We start from the raw sequence: 22,953 nt of genomic DNA, 5'->3' as shown, positions 1-22,953 counted from the left end.
TAATTACAATGATTGGTACTGAGTGTTATATTTTTCCTTTCAGATAGTCTATATTTATAGCATTTTCCATTTCCTATTTATGTATTATATTTTAATTGCAACCTTTGCGTGGCAATGTCTGAGCGTAAGCACAATTACAGTTATTTAATTTGATTGAGGATAAAGTAGAAGAATCACTTATTTGGTCATGAAAGAATCAACCTACACCTCTAATACTTATTTGAATGTTTTAAAAGATGTGTATTAATTTTCAATAAGTGGAATGGCAAAGTTCTCATTGTGCTTTTTGCTAATGATTAAGTATCCCACAAATATTTATTATACATATTGATTAAATATACAGTTAAATAGGTAAATTTAAGCAGGTGTAATAGAAGATTTATTTTATTTGCTTTTGAAGGTATTCCTTTTTTGACATCAGTAGTACCTCAGGTGTTTTTGTCTGTGTATGGATAAAAAAGTGAATATGAAGCTATTAAAATAGCGTTTAGAAGTGGTTTTCACTATTTTCATTTTCAAACACCTATGACAACATGAACTGTTGGAGTCATTGCTTTCACATTTCTCTTCGTTTGACTCATGGGCACAGTTAAAGGGCACATTTTTCAGTGATAGCTTTTAAAAATGATTTCCAAAGGGCCCCTACACCCCAATGTTTATAGCAGCACTATTTACAATAGCTAAGCTATGGAAACAACCCAGATGCCCCCCAAATAAAAGACTGGATCAAGAAGATGTACATATACACAATGGAATATTACTCAGCAATCAAAAAAGTTTAACACATGCAGTTTGCAGCAACATGGATGGCGCTGGAAGGGATCATGCTCAGCGAAATAAGCCAGAAAGAAAAAGAAAGATACCTGATGGTCCCACTCATAGTAGGAATTTAGAAAACCTAAATAAGGTACCAGGAAAAAGACTAATTAATACAAAGTAAAAATCAAAATCAACAAACAACTATAAAGTAGAGACACACTGCAGCAGGTTGAGTGGTGGTGGGGAGAGGAAGGATTAGGGTCAGAATAAGGCGGGGGGTGCAATTGTATGGGGAATATAACCAAAATGAAAATGTATACATTGTGCAAAAATGGAAAGTGATATAAGAATTATATAAAATAAAATATTTCAAAAAATGATTTCCTGTGGGGACTCTATGAAGTAGAAGTTTACTGAGATTCTGTACTAGATGTTTATCAGAAATTTCAGTGAAATATCAAAGAAAGGGGATGTGGTGAAACTTCTCTCAGGAAACAAATATCCCAGTTACTAGTGGTGACCTCAGGGCAAGCAGGTGAGCTGTTTCATCTGCTTGTTGGGGCAGACATCAAAAATGTACTGATCCAGATCAAAGACAAGGGGCAAGGTAGTTATCTTGGAGTCTTCAATGACTGAGGTTTTTGTAGGACTTTCAGAATTGCTCTTGGTAAACCATGTACTACTGAGGACTGATAGCCATTTATATTACTAAATGAGCCTACTATCTAAAATGTAGTATTTAAAATGACTGTGACTCTCATGTTTTGTTTTTGTTTTCTCTTTTTCATTTATTTTTTTAAGATTTATTTATTTATACAAGAACTGGGTTACAGGCCAGATGCGCGGGAGGGTGAGAGGATTCACCAGAGACAGAGTGGGGAACAGAACAGGTAGACTGATGAAATACACTGCTGAGGGGAGCAGCAGGCAAGGCAGGAGAGGTCTGCCGCACCATGTGGACCCTCGCCCGCTGGCCGGGATCGAACCAGTGCTGCAGAGACTGCGGACAGCTTCACAGGGCAGCGCTCAACCGCCTGCGCCACCAGGGGAGGTCCTTTTTCTTCTCTTTTAAACATGAAGCACAGGGCAGAAAACCTCCTTATTTGACACCACCTGTTTGAGGAACTCTGCCTGAAAGATGCTGGGTAGTTTTGAGTTGTGCCTCTGCAAAGTTACCAAATCCCTGGAAATTTCACAGATATGATGTCCTTTTATTTGATGTTCCTCAATTTTTGTTTTCAAGTCACAGAGATAAAGAGAAGGTTTTGGAGACTGATGCTTTCACTTTTGGCACTGCAAAAAGAGAAATCAGTCTCACATTTTCAGGTTCCTAGCATTTGTCCTACTTTATGAAAAATAAATCATGTGATGTTTCTATTGGAAACTCTTGGCTTTGTAGATTTTACAGCAGTAGATGCTAGCTACACTGGGTTTCCTCTGGGGGAAGCTCACAGAGGCAGATCATTTCCATTGTATCACATTTCTCTCCTGTTGAGCCAATTGATAGTTCTAATGTCAGTGTCCTTCACATTGGAAGACTCTGCAGCAGTGAAGTAAAGGACAGGGCTGAATACACACTGACCTATTGTTGCTAGGAGAATGTCTCCATGGGGCAGACTGGTGAAGTCTCATCTTGTCAGTTGCTGGGTACAGAGTATCTGGGGACTCTGTCTCCTGAGACTCTACCAGTCCTATGACTCCAGACCCTCTGGCTCTTATGTAACACTCTGTGTTGCACCCAGACTGGAGTTCAGCCCTGAAGCTGCCCCTGTCCTCAGCGAATCCATTAAAGCTTAGCCTCTTGACTGGAGTGAGCATCACTATTTTCCCCTTTTCTATATTTATTTATTTATTTAGATTTATTTGTTTTTTATACAAGAGCTGGGGTTCTAGCCAGAGGCATGGGGCAGTGAGAGGATTCACCAGAGACAGAGCGGGGAACAGAACAGGCAGATTGACTGAAAGACACTGCTGAGGGGAGCAGTGGGTATGACAGGAGAGATCTGCCACGCCATGTGGGAATTTCCTTGGCCTCTGGGAATTGAACCTGTGCAGCAGAGGCTATGGACAGCTTCACAGCACTGTGCTCAGTCCACTGCACCACCGGGGAGGCCCCCCTTTTCTATCTTTTAAGACAACTAGGTGGAGGGTTGAACAGAGAGGGCAGGTAGCTCAGTGGTTCTCAAACTTCACTTTTATTCTGTCAGTTTTAGAAAGGCTTATATCTGTACCCCACTATCAAGATTCTAATTTAGCTGATCTGCTCCAGTACATAGCATTGCTAAAAAGCCCCCCAAATGATTTCATCTGTGGTTAAGAAGATCTGAGAATTGGAATTGTGTTCTAGACTTTAGATTTTCATAAGGTTCCTGAGGCAGCAGTATCAGCATCACTCATGAAATTATTGGAAATTCAAATCCTCAGGTTTCACCCAAGACCAGCTGAATCTGAAGCTTTTTAAACACAGGGCTCAATAGTTGGTGCTCTAATAAGTTCTCCATATTCTGATGCATGCCACAGTTTCAGAACCATTGATCTACACAAACCTGATAAAGTGGGGAAAGGACGTGAGGTTATATTTCTTTTTTTTTTTTTTTTTTAAGATTTATTTATTTATACAAGAACTGGGGTACAGGCCAGATGCGTGGGAGGGTGAGAGGATTCACCAGAGACAGAGCGGGGAGCAGAACAGGCAGACTGATGAAATACACTGCTGAGGGGAGCAGTGGGTGAGACAGGAGAGGTCTGCTGTGCCATGTGGGACCCTCGCCAGCTGGCTGGGATCAAACCAGCGCTGCAGAGGCTGTGGACAGCTTCACAGCGCGGTGCTCAACTGCCTGCATCACCAGGGGAGGCCCTTTCAAGGTATATTTCACTGATATACTGTATATATCCACCCAGAAGTGGATCAGCCAGATTGTGACCTTGGGAAACAACACAACACAGAGATCTGTGCTGGTAGCCCAGCATCCCAGGGAGTTCTGCCCTCAGGAGGATAGTGCCTGAGTTCAGAAGGTTGTGATTAGAGTGGGCTTTGGAAATCTAAGATACTGGACCCAAATCCTGGATATTTAAAAGATGGGCTTAGGAGACAAGACCCTCTGAATTTCATTTTTCATATAGGCAAAACAGGGATGGTAATTGCTACTATCGAGGTTATTGCAAAAAAATGGGATAAAATTATGAATGCAAAATATCTAGCAAGAGTAAATGTCCAGCACAGGCCCAGTGCAAAATCCATTCTCTAGAAATTATTGATATTTTATTATTCCCAGAGAAGAATAATCATTATCTTATACATGAGCTACCACATTCTCTTCCTATATCCATGGCAGGTATTATAAATTAACCCCAGCAGACTTCCCAGTGAGCTAGGGCCTTGAATCCTTTCTAATATAGCATTCCAGGCAACCACAATCAGACAAGCAGACCTGGCTTTCAAGATAAATCTCATTTGTTGCCCCTGGTTAAGAATGCAAAAATCTTCCTACACATCCACCCATTCTTCCATTTATATACTACCCACATTTCAGGAACCCCTGATACATCAGGGTGAAGTAAGTGCGTGATGCTAACCACGTGTATATTTAAACTTCCCTTGTAGCCGTGCTATGAAAGTAAGTAGGAATAAATTAAAAATCTTGAAACTTAGTGCAATATATCAAAATATTGTTATTTTCATTTATAGTCAATCTGAAAAATACTGAGCTATTTTGTACTCTATTTCATGGAACACAGTCTTGAAGTTTAGTATGTATTTTATAATCCAGACACTCTGCAGTGCAGACTCATTGTATTCTAAGGGCTGAGTAGCTCCTGTGGCTAGTGGCTGCCATGCTGTACAGGGGAACTCTAGGTCCCAGACCCAAGGCGTGGCCGCAACCCCCACAAGCTCACCATTTATCCAGTGACTCAGTCACCAGCAAATAGTAACATTTTCCTGCACAGTGTTTTGTTCCTTCCACAGTGGATGTACATGCAGAGTAAGGTAGTCTGTGTGAAAGCAGAATGCTTGATGTCTTTAGACTTCCTTTTCTAGTTACTACCTGTTGCAAAGTGACAGCCCGCCCACCTTAGATCGCACAGGCCATACACTGTCTGACCACATTCTCTCCTTGGGTGAAAGTTCCACTAAATGTTGCTGATGAGGAATGTGTGCCTATTATCCTGGCAGGACAACAGTCCATAATAGCATGACAATCCAGCCCTTATCAGCTGGTGCTGTGTATATTGGTGGTCACCGTGCTAAGCATTTCATGTAGAGAGGCATGGGGAGCTTATAGTGTCTTCTCCCAAATTAGAATACAATCCTCTAAGCTTAAAAGGACCTCTGATGACTACTTAGAAACCTAAGTTCCTACCACCATCCCATGTCCTGACTCCACTCCTGCCACCCAAAACTTCTAGCTGGTCTTCTGCCTCAAGCCTTTTCTGTTTCATACTCTCTACCAAAAATACTGGCCCCCAGGTAAATTCCCTAGTTTTTTGTCTAATATCATAGGTCTTTGTTTAAATACCACCAGAGAAGCCTTCTGAGCCTTTATGATTTTTAAGTACTCATTGCTCATTATTCCTTTGCTCTACTTACTTTTCCTCACTAGTTATTACTTCCCCAAATTGTGTATTTGTCTGTGTATTTGTCATTTGTCTCTCCCAGTAGAGTGTAGTGTCCATCCTGGCGGGGAAATGGCACCTCATTTGTCCACTGCTTTGTTTTTCATGCTTAGAATGTTGCAAGCACATAGTAGGGATGTGTTAAATATGTAAATGACATCACATACATGCTATCTCCTTTAATCTTCATCCAGTCTTTTTTACTAATGGAGAAACAGTGTGAGAGATAACACATTCCAACTGTAAATGGCATAGTCCTTTAGTAGTAAAGGTGAGACCACTGAAGATTGTGTGTGTCCAGAGCTCAGGTTTCTAATCACTGTAATTCCTTACCTCTACGGAGGACAAAGCTCTCTATCTGACCTCTCTATGTGCCTGAATGCCTGTCAATTCTCCAGAAAAAAAATCCTTGGTTTCATTGATATGTTTTTCTAAGTCCTCCTCTATTAATAGTTCTTAGATAGTATCAGCCAGAGGTTCTGAGCATGGAGTGTGGTGACACGTTTCAGCAGTTCTATCAACATGTGCATTGATAGTCCTAGGGTGAAAGTTTACCTGCTGATGAAAATGTATTTTAATTGCTGCACAGTCACCCTTCTTTGGGTTCATTTCAGAATCCAGATGTGTTAGGTGATCATTGAAGGCTTTGCAGAGTGAAGACAATGTGAAGCAGGGTCACCCTTTAATATACCTCAATTTGAAGATGGAAGACTGTCTCAGAGGAACAAGCAGTCTTTCCCCAGGTTCTTTGATTTAATTTCAACTTAGTTCCCTAAAATCTCACTGAGCTCTGGATTCACACCATGCCCCAGGCTCAATTCTGGGATCTTGGCCTGGTTATCTGCTGTTTTGTAGTAGCCACCTCAAACTTAGTGGTATAAAACTACCACCGTGTTAATATGCTCATAAATTCTGTGCGTGAATAATTCAAACAAGGGTCTGTCGGGATGGCTCATATCTCTTGATATCTGGGCCTTAACTGGGAAAACTTCAAAAATGCGGACGCTGTGACAGCTGAGAAGTAGAGCCTCCCAAACACTTCATTCCTCACATGTCTGATTCCTGGGTTGATATTCTTTGAAGACTGGTTTTTTCTGGGACCAAAACTTGAGCATGTGCCTGTGCCTGTGCCTAGGTCTTCAGCTTTGCACAGCATGGCAGCAGAGTTCTAAGAGGTAGTGTCCTGTGATAGTGTATCCAGAGACCAAGCAATCCACGAGCTGACAGACTTCTGACCTGGCCTGGGAAATCAGGCAGCATATACTCTATGCCATATTCCCTAGATTACAAACGTGTTTCTAGGATCAACCTTGATTCAAAGGAGAATAATTCGGCTAGACATTTTGATGGAGAAAGGTGAGGTTAATTCAGAATAACATGTGCCATGAGAGATAATGTTGTGACCATTTTTAGAAAATCTGTTATAGACACAGAGAAGAAAATGCTCTATATATTTGTTATTCCTGTGATCACCAGGAATTAACCATTGGTGGAGAGACAGACTCACTTATTTCAGGCAGTTTCATTGTTTTGTGGGAAGAAATCCTGCCCCACAGTGTGCAAGTTATGTACACTCACTGGGTTTTTTACTCTGCCTGTTTTTTCTGTTCCAGTGTTGGGACAATTGTAGATCTTTCACCTCACTGTGTGAATTTTGGTGGTGTTTTGGAATGTGTGAGCTGTACTTATTGCTTTGTTTTTAAATTTGAATCTTTATCTTGCCTGATTAACTTCTGTTCAATCCTTTTTTAATATGTCACTTCCTCCAGGCAGTCTTCTTGGATATTTTCCCTGCATGACTTTTCCCTGCTGTGTAGTATTATCTAGCACTTATCATCTGGGATTAGCAGGAGGTGTTATATTTCTAGATTGTAGGCTCTATGTTTTTCCTTGCCCTTGTGTTTATTCCCTGTTCCTCACACATTGTTAGCACTCTTTAGGTACTGAATAATGACCTACTATTGAAGAAAGTGGCTTTTTTAAAAATCCACTCTTTGACATGACTGGAGGGAAAAAAGGCAAGAGAGGGCAGGGGGGAAGACTAGAAATTTATTATATTATTTCTCTTCATCTTCTTTCCCTCCTCATACTTGTTCTTTTCCTTCTTTCTCTTCTTTCATGGAGGAAATCATTCACAGAAACCTCCTACATACTTACCTTACACACACTGGGCCCCAGTCAGCTGTGGAGCAAGGTTGAGGCATCACCCTCTATGATGGATGAACTGGGCCAGCAACAAAGAAGAGAAAATGGGCAGCATCTTATGGGTGGACAAGCAATAAAGTAAGCCCCCAGGCCCTGAGGCTGAACACATGTCTTCCTCTGCCCCAGGAATTCTCTTGTTAATGCAGAGTCCCTGGACTGCTCCTCAGAGAGTTGACAGTTGAGCAGATTCTAAGCCTCTTTCAATCTTAGTAAGTGTATACTTTAATAATTCTGGGGTGGAAGGTTTCCTTTGGTAGTTCACCTGTTATATCTATTCTAGTTTTATAATTTCACAGTCTACACATAGCTAGTGGAAACAAAACCTAACCATTGCTGAACATCCACTCCACCTCAGGCACTGTGCAAACCTTCCTAATTCGGTTTGTTAATGTAACTCTGTAGTGAGATGGATTGCGTTCTTTCTGTTTTAAAGATGAGGAAACTGAGCCTCCAAAGGCTTAAGGGTCATACTGATACTTTTGAGCTGCTTCATGTGGAAACTGGTTCAAACACATTCTGTTCTTTCCCTGACCCCAAACACAGTCCAGTGATATCATTACAGACTTGCATACCCAAGCTCCTTTTCCTCAATCCTCCAGAGTCTCTTGTAGGAAAGGGTGAAGGGCATGAGACCTGGACTGCTCCCTGTCTTTTCAATAGTTCATACTGTGAAAAATTACACATAATGTTGGCATATGAGTTTCTAGCACGGCCATCAAAAATTCTTATATACCAGCTGGCTTAAAATAGCAGAAATCTTTTCTCTCTCAATTTGGAATATAAAATGAATTAAGAATGAATCAAAAATGAAGGACTCAGCAAGGTCACATTCCTTCCAAAAAAAAAAGAGGAAAACCTTCCTGGCATCCCCCAGGTTCTGGGGCTCCAGGCATTCCTTGAATCCCTAAAGCATCACCCCAACATCTGCTCCCCTCTTCACATGGTCTTATTCCCTTGTCTCTCTGTGTTGTCTCTTTTTAAAGGGCTGTCAGTTGTCAGATTTAGGGTCCACTTCAATCCATTGTGGTCTCATCTTAAGTAATTACATCTGCAAAGACTCTGTTTCCAAATAAAGTGGCAGCCTAAGTTCTGTGGACCTGCCTTTGGGAGGAACATTGTTCAACTCACTGCATTTGGGTATGGAGGAAGAATTCAATAGGAAAGAAGAAATACTGTACAAAGCAGGGCAATACATCCAAGCACATTTTCAGGTTTCTGCGCTTTCTTTGATTCTATCCTCTTTTTGTTTGGGACCTCATAAGTCAACTGAACCTCCAGAGCCCCTGACAAGGAATCACAACCCTTGATGAAAGAGAGACTTTCCCCTTTACCAGTCTCTCGCTCAGCTTTAATTTTTTTTTTGTACCCTCACCTTGCTCGAGAAAGGGGAAGAATAGCACATTCATAGCAACAACTCCTGAAGGGGAAGGCAAACTTCTGTGATAAAGAAAAACATCAACACAGCATTATTTTTCTTGCTGCATTTCATACTTAGACCATTTTCTTCCGCATTCCTCTGGGTAGCCGTGGAACCAAAGGAATACACAAGCCAGCCTCTTCACAGAGAAAGATGAAGGGCCTCAGAAAAAGGGTCACTTTGGGGATGCTTATGTGACTGTTACATAAAAACAAAGTCAAACAATGGTTTCACTTCTTTTTTCATTCTCCTTTCAGATATTCCTTTTGGACTAGGTGTTTAAAAAAGAAACCCAGAAACGTTGGACCACAGCTCAGCTCTTCACTAATTTTGTAGTTTAATGATGCATTTCTAAATAATCCCTGTGGAACAAAACTAACATTTGAGGAGTCTGTATGACTTGGCTGGGGTGCCAGAGGACACATTTTCTTTGCTTTCTCATTAATCTTTCCAACAGCTCTGTGTGACAGATCTTAATGCTTCCATTTTGGGGTGATAGCTCTGATAACATTAACTTTACTTGACTTAGATAACAGTGGATTTGGACACACAGCCATGGAGACATAGGTGAGAGTAACAAAGCTCCTAATTAAATCTTTTGGGAATGATTTAGAAAGAGTTCATGGCAAATACACAGCAAGACCACACAGACATGCTGCTGCTGATGCTGCTGATGGTGGTGGTGATGGCCTTTGCCATTTTTGGGGAACCTGCTATGCACCAAAAATGATAAGTTGTTTTGCCAACTTTATTTTTTTAAACATTTCATTGTATAAATGTTTCAGTACACCCTCCTATATCAAAATATGTTTGGATTTGAGGAAACTGAGACTAAGCCATGTTTTCTACTCTTTTGTCATGGTGTCATTTTCCATATTGACATGCAGTCATCATCCTTTGCCAGACCTCTGTAGGATTTGCATCCACTGCTAGGATTTGTACTCAGATTTGTCAGCCTCCAAAGTTCTGTCTTCTCCATGCAAGTGTGGATGTAGCTGGAAAACATTTTCATTCTTTCTTGAAAAAAAAATAAAAACAAAAAATCTCTCTTGTTTAGTGATACAAGGCATATGTTGGTTGTAAAATATTCAGAAGTACAAAGTAAATGAAATAATAAGCAGTATAAATGCCACTCCTTTACCCTGTATCCGCCCCATCCCCACGTATAGTCACTTTTACTATTTTAATGTAGGTTATATCTTTGGTAGGAATTTGGGGTCTTATTTTTTTAAAAAAGAACATTTTTTAAAAGATTTGTTTATCCATTTATGCAAGAACTGGGGTACAGGCCAGAGGTGTGGGGGGTGTGTGAGAGGATTCACCAGAGACAGAGTGGGAAGCAGAACAGGTGAATTGACTGAAATACACTGCTGAGGGGAGCATCAGGCGAGACAGGAGAGGTCTGCTGTGCCATGTGGGTTAGCTCCCTGCCTGGGGATCGAGCTCGTGCTGTAGTGGCTGTGTATCGCTTCATAATGCTGTGTCTTAACCCCTTGTGCTACCAGGAAGCCCCCCCCCCCAAAAAAAGAGTATTTTGGCACTATGAAATCACTTCCAGATTTGTTCATTTAGCTTGAGCAGCATCTAAATAACTTCCAACTTCTCAGTAATGTGTTGGTCACCCCCAGTATCTAGAGTCATAAATGCTAGCTACAATGCTCACTCTATGATCTATGCAAACTATTCAGTCTTTTTAGTTCAATACCTTCATTTTAAAATGAGTCCAACTTATTTCATATGTTTGCTGGAATAAATAATATAATACGTGTGCAATATTTAGCTCAATGCTTGGCACTTTCTAGGCTCATTAATGTCACATGAAGTAATAATGGGCAAAGTCAGGGTTATAGAAAAGATACTATAATTCTTTAAAGTTAGCTAATGAGGCATTATTAATAATACTCAAAAATATCACCACCATGTATTGTGATACAATCACAATCAAAGATGTAAAGGCATTATATTTGAAAAAGTTCAAAGAAAGGTATTATTTATGTGGTAGAGAAAGCAACTTTGGTAAGATTCACGGGTATGAAGTCAGTTTGGAACCAGGCATGGACACAGATATTCCCACCCCATCACTTGAGAGGATTTTAAGTCAGGGAAACAAGGCAAACTAGTGCAGAAAGAAAGAGCTCATCCATATGCAGGACAGCAGTGAGGCCCCCCTCATCACAGAAGCAGGTTTGCTTCAAGAATTTTGAGGCTGTAGGGTGAACGTGTTACTCCTTGTACTTGTTTTATCTAAGCACCTCATTGCATATTTTAAATAATCTTATGATTTTGCTTTAGAAATCAGGGGAGGGGGAACCAGGTCCATAAGCATGAACTAAAATTTGAGAAGGTTGCATAAAACCATACTTTTCTCCTTGCTGTTTCTTTGCCTACAGTATCCCTTCTGGAAATCTGACTGAGGAGACATTCATGATTTTAAAAGATCAGTTCAAACACTTCCTCTTGCAAGAAGACTTTTCTCCCTACTAAAAGGATTTTTTTTCCCTCCAATGAACTCTCATTCTAGTTTATTCTTATCTTACATGACCACACATGGCTGGTTGCTTAGGTCATTCTGTGTTACGCCTTTTTATCCGAGCATAATTATTAGCAGAGCCCCTTGCACTCTAAAATATGTTCTGTTTGTATGATAAAATAGAAGGTCACTTGCTTAAGACTCTTACCACTTCATCGCTTTGTTGCAGTTAGCCCATAGTGACAACTGGAGGCCGGTACTCATACAAGCAGAGGATATGCTACTTAACTTTGATTCCTAGTACAAACTCTAAAATTGTTCATTAAGTGAATTGCAATAAGGATATTAAAAATTCTTGGTATCTGAGTCTGAATTTCTTAGACTTTTGTGGGTCCCTAGCATCATCTGGTACTGCTCTTGTACATACTAGGTGCTTGATGGGTCTGGAAATTTGATCACTGGGTGGTACTGTTTCTGGAATGTGCTGGTGATGACTTTTGCGAAGGCTAGCAGTGTGGCTTCATAAATCTTGTCTCCCTTTTCACTGCTTGCTAACCTATACACGTGTCTCCCTGACAGTTTGGGATCATTTTAAGGCCTAAAGACAAATTTTCTTGGGAAAAGTCAAAGTTTTAAATCAAGAGATGTGCATATCTATGCTTTTCTTTTTTTTTTAAATAATAAATTTTATATTTATATTCCCCATACAATTGCAACCCCCCCATTCTGATCCCAATCCCTCCCTTCCCGCCCCCCACCCCCAAAAGTGTCTCTGTTTCATAGTTTTTTGTTGATTCTGATTTTCACTTTCTTATAGTTATTCATTTTCCTGGTCTCTTATTTAAGTTTTCTAGATTCCTGCTATGAGTGAGACCATCCGGTATTTTTCTTTTTCTTTTTGGCTTATTTCGCTGAGCATGATCCCTTTCAGCGCCATCCATGTTGCTGCAAATTGCATGTGTTTATCTTTTTTGAATGCTGAGTAATATTCCATGGTGTATATGTACCACATCTTCTTGATCCAGTCATCTATTTTTGGGCATTTGGGTTGTTTCCAAAGCTTAGCTATTGTAAACAGTGCTGCTATAAACATACGGGTGCAGGTGTTCTTTGGAATTGATGTTTCTGTGTCCTTTGGGTAAATACCTAGGAGTGGAATTGCTGGATCATATGGAAGATCTATGTTTAGTATGTCCAGAAATCTCCACACAGCTCTCCATAGTGGTTGGACCAGTTTGCACTCCCACCAACAGTGCAGAAGAGTTCCTTTTTCTCCACACCCTCGCCAACATTTGTTGTTGCTAGTTTTTTTAATATGTGCCATTCTCACTGGTGTAAGATTGTATCTCATGGTAGTTTTGATTTGCATTTCCCTGATGACAAGTGATGTTGAACATTTTTTCATATGCCTGTTGGCCATTTGTATTTCCTCTTCAGAGAAGTTTCTTTTTAGCTCTTCTGCCCATTTTTTGACTGGATTATTTTCTTTGTTGTTGTTGAGTCTCATCAGCTCTTTGCAGATTTTTGTGATCAGTCATTTATCATTAGTGTTGTGTGCAAAAATGTTCTCCCAGTTGGTGGGGTTTCTCTTTGTTTTTGTTATTGTCTCTTTTGCTGTGCAGCAGCTCTTTAATTTGATGTAGTCCCAGCTGTTTATCTTTGCCTTCACTATCACTGCTTTGGGTGATGTGTCTGTAAAGATGTCTTTGATGTGCAAATCACGTAGTGTTTCGCCTATATTTCCTTCTATATATTTTAATGGTTTCAGGTCTTGTGTCTAGTTCTTTAATCCATTTTGAGTTGATTTTTGTGTATGGTGTGAGGTAGTGGTCAAGCTTCATTCTTTTGCATGTAGCGACCCAGTTTTCCCAGCACCATTTATTGAACAAACTTTCTTTGCTCCAATGCATAGTCTTTGCTCCTTTGTCAAAGATTAGTTGACCATAAATCTGTGGGTTTATTTCTGGATTTTCTATTCGATTCCATTGGTCTGTATGTCTGTTCTTGTTCCAATACCATGCAGTTTTGATGATTATGGCTTTGTAGTAGAGTTTGAAGTCTGGGAGTGTGATGCCTCCATTCCCTTCTTTTTTTTCAGGAGAGCTTTGGCTATTTGGGTTTTTTTGTGATTACATATGAATTTCATCAATAATTGTTCTATTTCTTTGAAGAATGACATTGAAATTTTGATTGGAATAGCATTGAATCTGTATATTGCTTTTGGTAGGATGGCCATTTTAATAATGTTTATTCTTCCAATCTATGAGCAGGGGATGTCTTTCCATTTCTTTGTGTCTTCTTCTATTTCTTTTAACAGTGTTTTATAGTTTTCCTTGTATACTTCCTTTACCTTTTTTGTTAGATTTATTCCCAAATATTTGATTTTTTTTGTTTCGATAATAAAAGGGATGGTTTTTTTTTATTTCTTCTTCTTCAGATTTATTGTTTGTGTATAGGAAGGCTACTGACTTTTGTGTGTTGATTTTGTATCCTGCCACTTTACTGAACTGATTGATTAGTTGAATTAGTTTTTCTGTGGAGTTTTTGGGGTTCTCTACGTATATTATCATATCATCTGCAAATAGTGATAGTTTGACTTCTTCTTTTCCTATTTGGATTCCTTGGCTGTCTTTCTCTTGTCTTATTGTTCTGGCTAGGACTTCCAGTATTATACTGAAAAGCAGTGGTGAGAGTGGACATCCTTGTCTTGTTCCAGATCTTAATGGAATTGCTTCCAGCTTTTCACCATTGAGAATGATACTGGCTGTTGGCTTGTCATAGATGGCCTTTATGATGTTGAGGTATGTTCCTTGTATCCCCAGAATTTCAAGGGCTTTTATCATGAATGGGTGTTGCACTTTGTCGAAAGCTTTCTCAGCATCTATTGTTATTATCATATGGTTTTTATATTTCTTTTTGTTGATGTGTTGGATAACGTTGATTGATTTTCTGATGTTAAACCATCTTTGTGTCCCTGGAATGAATCCTACTTGGTCGTGGTGAATTATCTTATGGATACATTGTTGGATTCTGATAGCTAAAATTTTATTGAGGATTTTTGCATCAGTGTTCATTAGAGAGATTGGCCTATAGTTTTCCTTTTTTGTGTTGTCCTTGTTTGGTTTTGGTATTAGTGTAATGTTGGCTTCATAGAACGTGTTTGGTATTGTCCCTTCCTTCTCAATTTTTTGGAAGAGTTTGTGAAGGATAGGCACTAATTCGTCTCTGAATGTTTGGTAGAATTCATTTGTAAATCCATCAAGTCCTGGGCTTTTGTTTTTGGGAAGGTTTTTGATTACCATTTCAATTTCGCTGCTTGTAATTGGTCTGTTTAGGTGTTCTATTTCTTCTTTATCTAGCTTTGGGTGATTGTAGAGTTGTAGGAATTTGTCCATCTCCTCTAGATTGTTGAACTTGTTTCCATATAACTCTTCATAGTAGTTACTGATTATTGTTTTGATTTCTGCTGTGTCCGTTGTGATTTCTCCTCTTTCATTTCTGATCCTGTTTATTTGTGCTTTCTCCCTTTTTTCCTTTGTGAGCCTGGCTAGGGGTTTGTCTATTTTATTTATTTTTTCAAAGAACCAGCTCTTGGTTTCATTGATCTTTTGGATTGTTTTTTTAGTTTCAATTTCATTTATTTCTGCTTTGGTTTTTATTATTTCTTTTCTTCTACTGGTTTTGGGGTTTTTTTGTTGTTCTTTTTCTAGATCTTTGAGCTTCGAGATTAGGTTGTTTCTTTGAGTTCTTTCTTGTTTCTTGATGTGAGCTTCTATTGCTATATATTTTCCTCTTATTACTACTTTTTCTGCATCCCATACATTTAGGATATTGGTGTCCTCCTTGTCATTCAATTCAAAGAATTTTTTAATTTCTTCTTTGATCTCCTCATTAGTCCAGTGGTCTTCCAGTAGTGTGGTTTTTAATCTCCATGAAGTAGGAAAGTTCCTTGCCTTCCTTTTATGGTTTATTTCTAGTTTGATGCCTTCATGGTCAGAAAAGATGGTTGGTATGATTTCAATCTTGGTGTATCTGTTGATGTTTGTATTGTGCCCCAGTATGTGATCGATCCTGGAGAATGATCCGTGTGCACTTGAGAAAAATATGTACTCCATTTTTTTTGGGTTTAGTGTTCTATAGATGTCTGTTAAGCCCAAATGCTCTAGGTCCTTATTTAGAGCTTTATTTTCTTTACTTATTTTTTGTCTTGTTGATCTATCCATTGTTGATAGTGGTGTGTTGAAGTCTCCCACTACGTATGTGTTTTCTCTGATGTCTGTTTTCAGAGAGGACAACAGTTGTCTGATATATTTTGGTGCTCCTTCGTTTGGTGAGTATATGTTAATGAGTGTTATTTCTTCTTGAAATATTGTCCCCTTGATCATAAGGTAATGACCATTGGGGTCTCTTTTTATTTTTTTGAGTTTGAAGTCTGTTTTATCTGATATAAGTATAGCTGTTCCTGCTTTCTTTTTTGGTCCATTTGCTTGTAGGATTGTTTTCCATCCTTTAACTTTGAGCCTATTTTTATCTTTTGTAGCTAAATATGTTTCCTGGAGACAGCAAAAGGTTGGGTTTTTTTTTCTTAATCCAGGCTGCAACTCTGTGTCTTTTTATTGAAGAGTTTAGTCCATTTACATTTAGAGTTAATATTGATATGTTAGCATCTGTATTTGCCATTGTGTTTGTCTTTCCTTTGATTTTATTTATTTATTCTTTTAATAACTTATTTTTTTGTTTGGCCTTCTTTCGTTGTTATTCGTCCCTCTGAGGTTCTGGCTTTAGGATTCCTTGTAGTATTTTTTGGAGTGGGGGTTTAGTCGTAATGAAATTCCAGAGTTTCTGTTTGTCTGGGAAGGTCCTTATTCTTTCTTCATGGAGGAAGGAGAGCTTTGCGGGATAGAGTATTCTTGGTTGGCATCTGTTTTCTTGGAGTCTGTTGACTATGTCCCTCCACTCTCTCCTTGCCCGTAGTGTTTCTTCCGAGAAGTCCGATGTCAGCCTGATTGGTTTCCCTTTGAATGTTATCTGTTTCTTCCCTCTTGTTAGCTTCATTATTTTGTCCTTGTCCTGGATTCTTGGGAGCTTTACTATTATGTGTCTTGCTGTACTTTTCCTTTCGTCGTGGAAGTTTGGTGTTCTTCTTGCTTCTTGTATATCAATTTTCAGCTCCTTCTTCACATTTGAGAAGTTCTCTTCAATTATCTCCTGGAATATTTTCTCTGTTCCTACATCTCTCTCCTCTCCTTCTGGAATTCCTATAACTCTTATATTTCCTTTCGTCATGGAGTCAGATAGTTCCCGAAGTCTTTCTTCATTCTTTTTCCTTCGTACTTCTCTTTCCTTTTCTGTTTTGGTTCTTTTTATTTCTGGGTCTTCAAGAGTACTTATTCGTTCTTCCATTTCATCTATTCTGCTTTCATTGCTTTTCCCAGACTTCTTTAGTTCCTCCATTAATTCTTTGATCTCCTGCGTTTCTTTTGCTTCCCTCTTTACAGACTCAATTTCATTCTTCTGATCGTTGATTATTTTTCGCATATCATTGTTTTCCTTTATGACTTCTGTCAGTTTTTTAATCACAGCAATTTTAAATTCTCTTTCTGGAAGTCTCAGAAGTTCTTCCAAGTTACTGTCGTTGTAATCTGGAGGGTGGTTTTCTTTTGTGGTGTGCTTTTTCTCTGGAGATTTGCTAGGTTGCGTGTGGTTCTTCTACTCCCTACTGTCTGTTTTCTAATTTGTTGTATGCATTGGGACACTGTGTTGCTCGGACTGGCCAGCATCTTGGGTGAACTTCTGCGCTTCCCTCTGGCTCCTCCAGGAACCATCTCTGGCTTCTGAGGGAGCTTTCTGCTGGTTTCAGGCAGTCTTTACTGGAGAAATGTCCGTGTTCTAAAATGGCGACCCGGGAATCAGTCCCTGCGCTTCCGGTCTCAGGCACACTCTTCTGCGCGCCTGGTCTGCCCCAGCCGTGGGTGCCTGTTCCCTCTGTGGGCTCAGACTGCTGGTCGGAAGGGGCCTGGCGTGGGCTAACTTCCCAGCTGGCCACTGTCTCCTCCGGGAAACTTCTGCCCTTTTCAAGCAGTCTTAAGAAATTTCCCTGTTCTATGGGGTGTTAGTGACTTTTTTTTTCTGGTCGCTAGGTGGCACCAGAGATCTCTCCTATTGGCCTTGGGGGGGGGGCTGTTTTTCGCCTCCTCCCACCCCGTGGGACAGGGAACAGAGCGGGTATGGTAGGGTAAACCTCAACGGCTTTGGGGTGCTGTGTCTGCCTTGTGCCCCACCATCGTGGAGAACCCATGCCCCAAATTTCGTGCCCCGGGTCTCAGTTCCAAAGCCCTCAGGTCCAGGACGTGGGCTGTAGCCCAGTTCAGTGGCGCGGGAATGGCGCCTTTTGCACCCGCTCCCATGCCTGGGCGCCTGGTTCCTGCTTACTCAGTGAGGGACTTTCACCTCAGTGAGGGCCTCCGCGGGTCTCCCCGCAAGCCTAGGTCGCAGGCGTGGGGACCTGGGCAGCTGCGGTCTCGATCCACGTTTGCTTTTCAAGCGCTCCAGGTGTGCTGCTTTTCCACGCAAGCTTACCGGCAGCCCGGGCTGTGTGCGCGTCTCCAGAGTCTCTTTGTTCTTCTCTAATGGCGCCCGGAGCCGTTCGCTCACCGCCATGGCGAATCCTGCAGGGTTCTCCAGAGCTCCTGTTCCCGGGGTGTGGTGGCTGCAATAGTTTCTTTCCACTGACAGTCCCGCTTGCTGTGTAGTTTGTTCTTGTTGGTCGTTTTAGTTTGTTGTTTTCCTCCTCTCTGCCGGTCGGAGGACTCTGTGGGCGGGGGAGGGGAGCAGGGTTCTGCGCTTTCCTCCCTTCTGGTCCTCTTTTATGGCCACTTTCTTCTTCGGGTAGTTTGCTGGAGTCACCCGTTTATCTTCCGTGTCCCAGTTCTCACTGGGACCTGCCGCTTTTCCTCCCTATTAACTTTTTTTAATGGGAGATCTTACTCGCAGCATCTCCTCGCCGCCATGTTGCTCCGCCCTCTCTATGCTTTTCTTTATGTTATGTATTTGTTGGTGACTAAAACAGCTGTGCTTTGTGGAATTTGAGTTTTCTCATTATTGGGTCTCTGTTAGGAAATTTAGAATAACAGTAGTAAAGATCATCAATACTTGATCTGATTGGTGCTGTGATGTAAAATTTACTTAATATAATCTATCGAACTTTTAGTTTCGTTTAATGAGTGTTATTTTTTTTTTTTGGGGGGGGGGTGGATTTCTCACTGGGATTCCCATGCTTTTTTTAGCTCTTTTTATGACTTAAGTAACCGTATTTGATTTTTCTTTTTAAAAGGAAATAAAGGCCATGAAAGCCCTCATGTTGTTTATTTAGTCATTTGAATGACTGTTTAAAATTCCTGGTGATGGAGGAGGCTTGATTTGTAAGTCATTTGGAATGTTCCAGTCCATTTTGAAGCATAAGATCTATCCCCTTTTCCCCCATGTTTGGTGGATGTAGTAGGCTGCATGTGTTTGACTATATATACATATTACTGCACATCAGAGGTCACATAAAAGCTAAATTCTGAACCCTAAGAGAATGGCTATGTGGAACGTTAAACTGCTGAACACAGTCCTGAGAGTAAATCCCTTTCCTACTCAGAACACAGTCCCCTGCTGTCCATGTTCTTTTTCCTGTGCTAATCCTTTGATACAGCTTTCAGGGAAATACTTCTTTGCTAGACTGTGTTAGCTGAGCCCGCCTCTTCAGTTTTTTCCTCTTGTCTTCTAAAGAAGTTGGGAAATGTCTTATGGGAGGGGAGGTTGGTTCTTTTTCTTTTTTTCTTTTATTTTTTAACCTAGAGGAAGGTTTCCTGACTTTTTTTAAGTGTGTGATGGTGGATTCTCTTGTGTATTTCTTGTGTATTGTAATCTGTTTAGCAGCATGCTGGGCCATGCACACTAGGTTCCAATAGTATCCCCTATACCAGATCATAATACTAAACATATCCTCAGACATTGTCAGATGTTTCCAGGGGGAGGAGATGTAAAATAGCCCCTGTTGGGGAGCCTCCACCTTCAAGCCTCTGTAGAAACCTTTGTAGAAGGGGAATCACAATGAGCTGAGCACAGCACATATACTCCTGTGACCTGCCTAAGTCCCTTGGCCTAGCTGACACAGTTTCTTCCCCAGCAAGGTGGGGATAAAGACATCCATCTTGTAGAGGTGTTGAAATTCCAACCGCACCAGACACAGCAACTTCTAGGCATGTGGTGAGGACCTGATGCATTATAGTCAGTGCTGTTGGGTGAGTTTTAGTTCACTTTTCTGACACTGGTGATTTGGCTTTAAGAGGTCTCTCTCTCTCTCTCTCTTTCTTTGCAACAGAGCACGATGAATGTGGCAGCGGGCAGCACAACTGTGATGACAACGCCATCTGCACCAACACTGTCCAGGGACACAGCTGCACCTGCAAACCGGGCTATGTGGGGAACGGGACGCTCTGCAGAGGTAGGTCTTTGTGGTGACCTGGCAGTTGTCACCCTGCTAGAGTCCTGAAGAGGTTGTAGATGCTTGTCACCAATCTGGTGGCCCAACATGACCCATTTCTTTCAGCTGGCAGGGGCACTGTGCCTCAGAGGTGAAAAATACTTTGAGTCTGTCTTTTGGCTTGAATGAAAAGGGTGAGGGGTGGGGGATGGGGGGAGGTTGTCAGGGGTGTGGTTCCATGACTAGACGCTGTGACTGTGTAGCTTGGCCTCTTGCCTTGAGTTTTTGAGGGAAGCTCTGATTCCTGATTTTAATCCCTGAGAGTTTTTCTCAGGGAACACCTGGGCACTGCTCACAGCCTCCCTTGGGTACTTTCTTGGGCAGGAAGCTTCAAGTTTACACCATGCTCTGCATTTGAGAAGATTTCAGGGATGGAGAGGTCAGTGTTGTGGCTTCTGTCTGCATTTATAATCAAATGCAAATTCCTCCTTCTGGTCTCTGAGAGTGTTCAGAATCTGGTCCTTTCACCTCTCAGATGACATCCCCTTATCCTAGATCTTTCTTTGACCACCCTGAAAACACAGCATCCCCACTACCTCTTAGCCCTATACCCTCTTTTTTTTCTTCACTAATACAACCTGACAGAATATTCTATATCATTGTGATTCTTTTCTATATTGTCTGTTTCCCCATTACCATGGAACCTTCATGAGAGAGACCAGTTAGTCTTGCATCCCTGCTCTGTCCCCAGCAGCTAAAATGATGCCTGACACACTTTATAAATAAGCATTAGCTGAGGGACTCTACCAGGGGAGAGGGACACAGTCATGCTGGAAAACAGACAAAATGAATGTATCAGAAAACCAAGACACAGTCTTATGAGCTACATATCATCATGCATCAGTCATTTTCAAGGTGACAAAGCAGATAGAGAGGTTTAGTAACTTCCCCAAGGACACACAGTACTTACCAGGACTCCTTGGCAGAGAGGACAGGCTGGTGATTTGAGAGCAACAGCCTTCAATAACTACGTCACTCAGGATTCATGCTTCAAATCAGGAGAGGACTTGTAGGTATTGATTTTGCTTTATGTTGGTGAGATGGCTCCACACATGCCTGACAGTTAAACTGGTGAGAATTTTTGAGTGGTAATTGCACAAATCTATCAAAATTTAAAGTTAATCCAAGAATACTATAGGAATCATATTTTTAAATCAAGTTTATTGATTTCCCATTTGTTTACATAATTGGAACTTTGGGATCACAACATCACATCTGAGTGTGTACATGCTTCACTCTCCCTCCAGAAGTGCAGGGATTCTCTGGATTTCATCTCTTTTACCTCTTGAAATGTGTTACAGAAAATGAAATGCTCTTGAGAAAGAAAAGTATACATAAACTGATATGTGCACAGTATTGTTTGTATTCATTGGGCCCCAGAAATGGCTAAAATATCAATTAGGAATGGAATGTTTTAATTTAGCTTAGTTATTTCTTGGAATAGACTATTACTGAAAACTCTCAGTGTGTGTATATGTTAATGCATGTCCATGCACATATAATCTGAGTGGTCTCTGAGACATATTTTCAGAAGATACATAAGATCAAATTATAGGGAACCCTCACATATATAATTTATTATTTACAAATATCTGCACACATATTTAGGTAAAGGCTTAGAAACTGAGATCATGCACTATGCACTGTGTTACACAGAGGATTCTGTGTTTGTGTGAGACAGTGTGTGAGTGTGTGTGTGTACGTGAAAGACAAAGACTATTCACTTGTTGCTGTGAATTCAATATTGTTTGCATTTCTTAGAACAGAATTTATACCTTCAATATTTGTGTTATTTCTTGTAATATTCTGTGAAAAGAAATAAGCTGGTGCTCAGCTTTCAAAAGAAGGCTGAAGATATTTCCAAAGCAGAACAAAAAAACATAAACATTAATATAGTTCCATGGATTATCCAGCCCACTGCTGGTTCCTGCATGCTAATGCTATAAATCTGAGGAACAACATAGGGATTTGATTTTAATGCATTTTTCAGAATTATGTTATCTCATAAAATAATATTAATTGTACTAGTCCAGTGAGTTTGTGTTTTGTCAAGCCCTCTTGTGCTATTGCAATAAGTGGTGTCTTCACCTGTGTGGAATGTGAAAATCCAACTGTAAAAAAATAGATCTCAAATAATGTTCTTGGTATCCACAGACTCTGAAAATATATATTCCCTTAAAAATGATGAATTAGATAAAATCATTTTCTCAAAGTGATTTTCATGGTCACTTGTGTTGACCTCAATAGACCAGGGAGAATCCTGTGTTTTATAAATATTGCCCAGGGAGGCAATGTAGTATAGTTGATCTAGTGGACAGAGAGTTTGGGGTGTTGGGAGTTAGACCTGATTTCATTACTGGTAAGTTCTAATGTCTATGCTTTTCACAAATTAAAAGTGGGTTCATACCACCTTCTGTGTTTATCTGACAGTGTTATTGTAAAAAACTACTAAGCAAATGCATATTGATATGTTCTCAACTGTCAAATGTTATAAAAAGTGAAGAGGGTGTCATTAGTTGTACAAAGATAAAGAGGCGGAGAGTGTTCAAGAGTTGACTTGAACCTTAGGTTTTTGACTGTGGTACCCAAATAAACATGAGTCTCAGGACATACATTTTATTTATTTATTTTTAAAGATTTATTTATGCATACAAGAACTGGGGAACAGGCCAGAGGTACAGGGGATGAGAGGATTCACCAGAGAAACAGAGTGGGGAACAGAACAGGCTGATTGACAGAACTGCCCTGCTGGGGGTAGCAGTAGGTGAGGAAGGAGAGGTCTGCTGCGCCATGTGGGTAGCTCCCAGGCTGGGTATTGAACACATTCTGCAGTTGCTGTGGATAACTTCATAGTGCTGCATCTTAACCCCTTGCACCACCAGGGAGGCCCCAGGACATACATTTTATATAACAGTTTTTTCCAACTGAAACATTTACAGAGGGAATTGGACCAGGATA

The 22,953-nt window shown here is 40.5% G+C and overlaps 1 protein-coding gene across 2 annotated transcripts in view; it reads left to right on the top strand.

Moving 5' to 3' along the window:
- The window catches only part of NELL1 (neural EGFL like 1), a 738,699-nt gene that overhangs the window by 441,644 nt on the left and 274,102 nt on the right, over positions 1–22,953 (top strand). For both annotated transcript variants that reach the window (XM_054699344.1, XM_054699343.1), the window contains exon 14: positions 19,834–19,956. In XM_054699344.1, coding sequence (XP_054555319.1) covers positions 19,834–19,956 — 123 coding nt within the window. The remainder of the gene's footprint in view (positions 1–19,833; positions 19,957–22,953) is intronic.

This window comes from Talpa occidentalis, unplaced genomic scaffold (assembly GCF_014898055.3).
Source record: "Talpa occidentalis isolate TD23 unplaced genomic scaffold, MPIMG_talOcc4v2.1 talOcc4.3, whole genome shotgun sequence".
In the NCBI taxonomy this organism is placed as follows: domain Eukaryota; kingdom Metazoa; phylum Chordata; class Mammalia; order Eulipotyphla; family Talpidae; genus Talpa; species Talpa occidentalis.
This window is presented reverse-complemented; position numbering and strand designations above follow the sequence as displayed.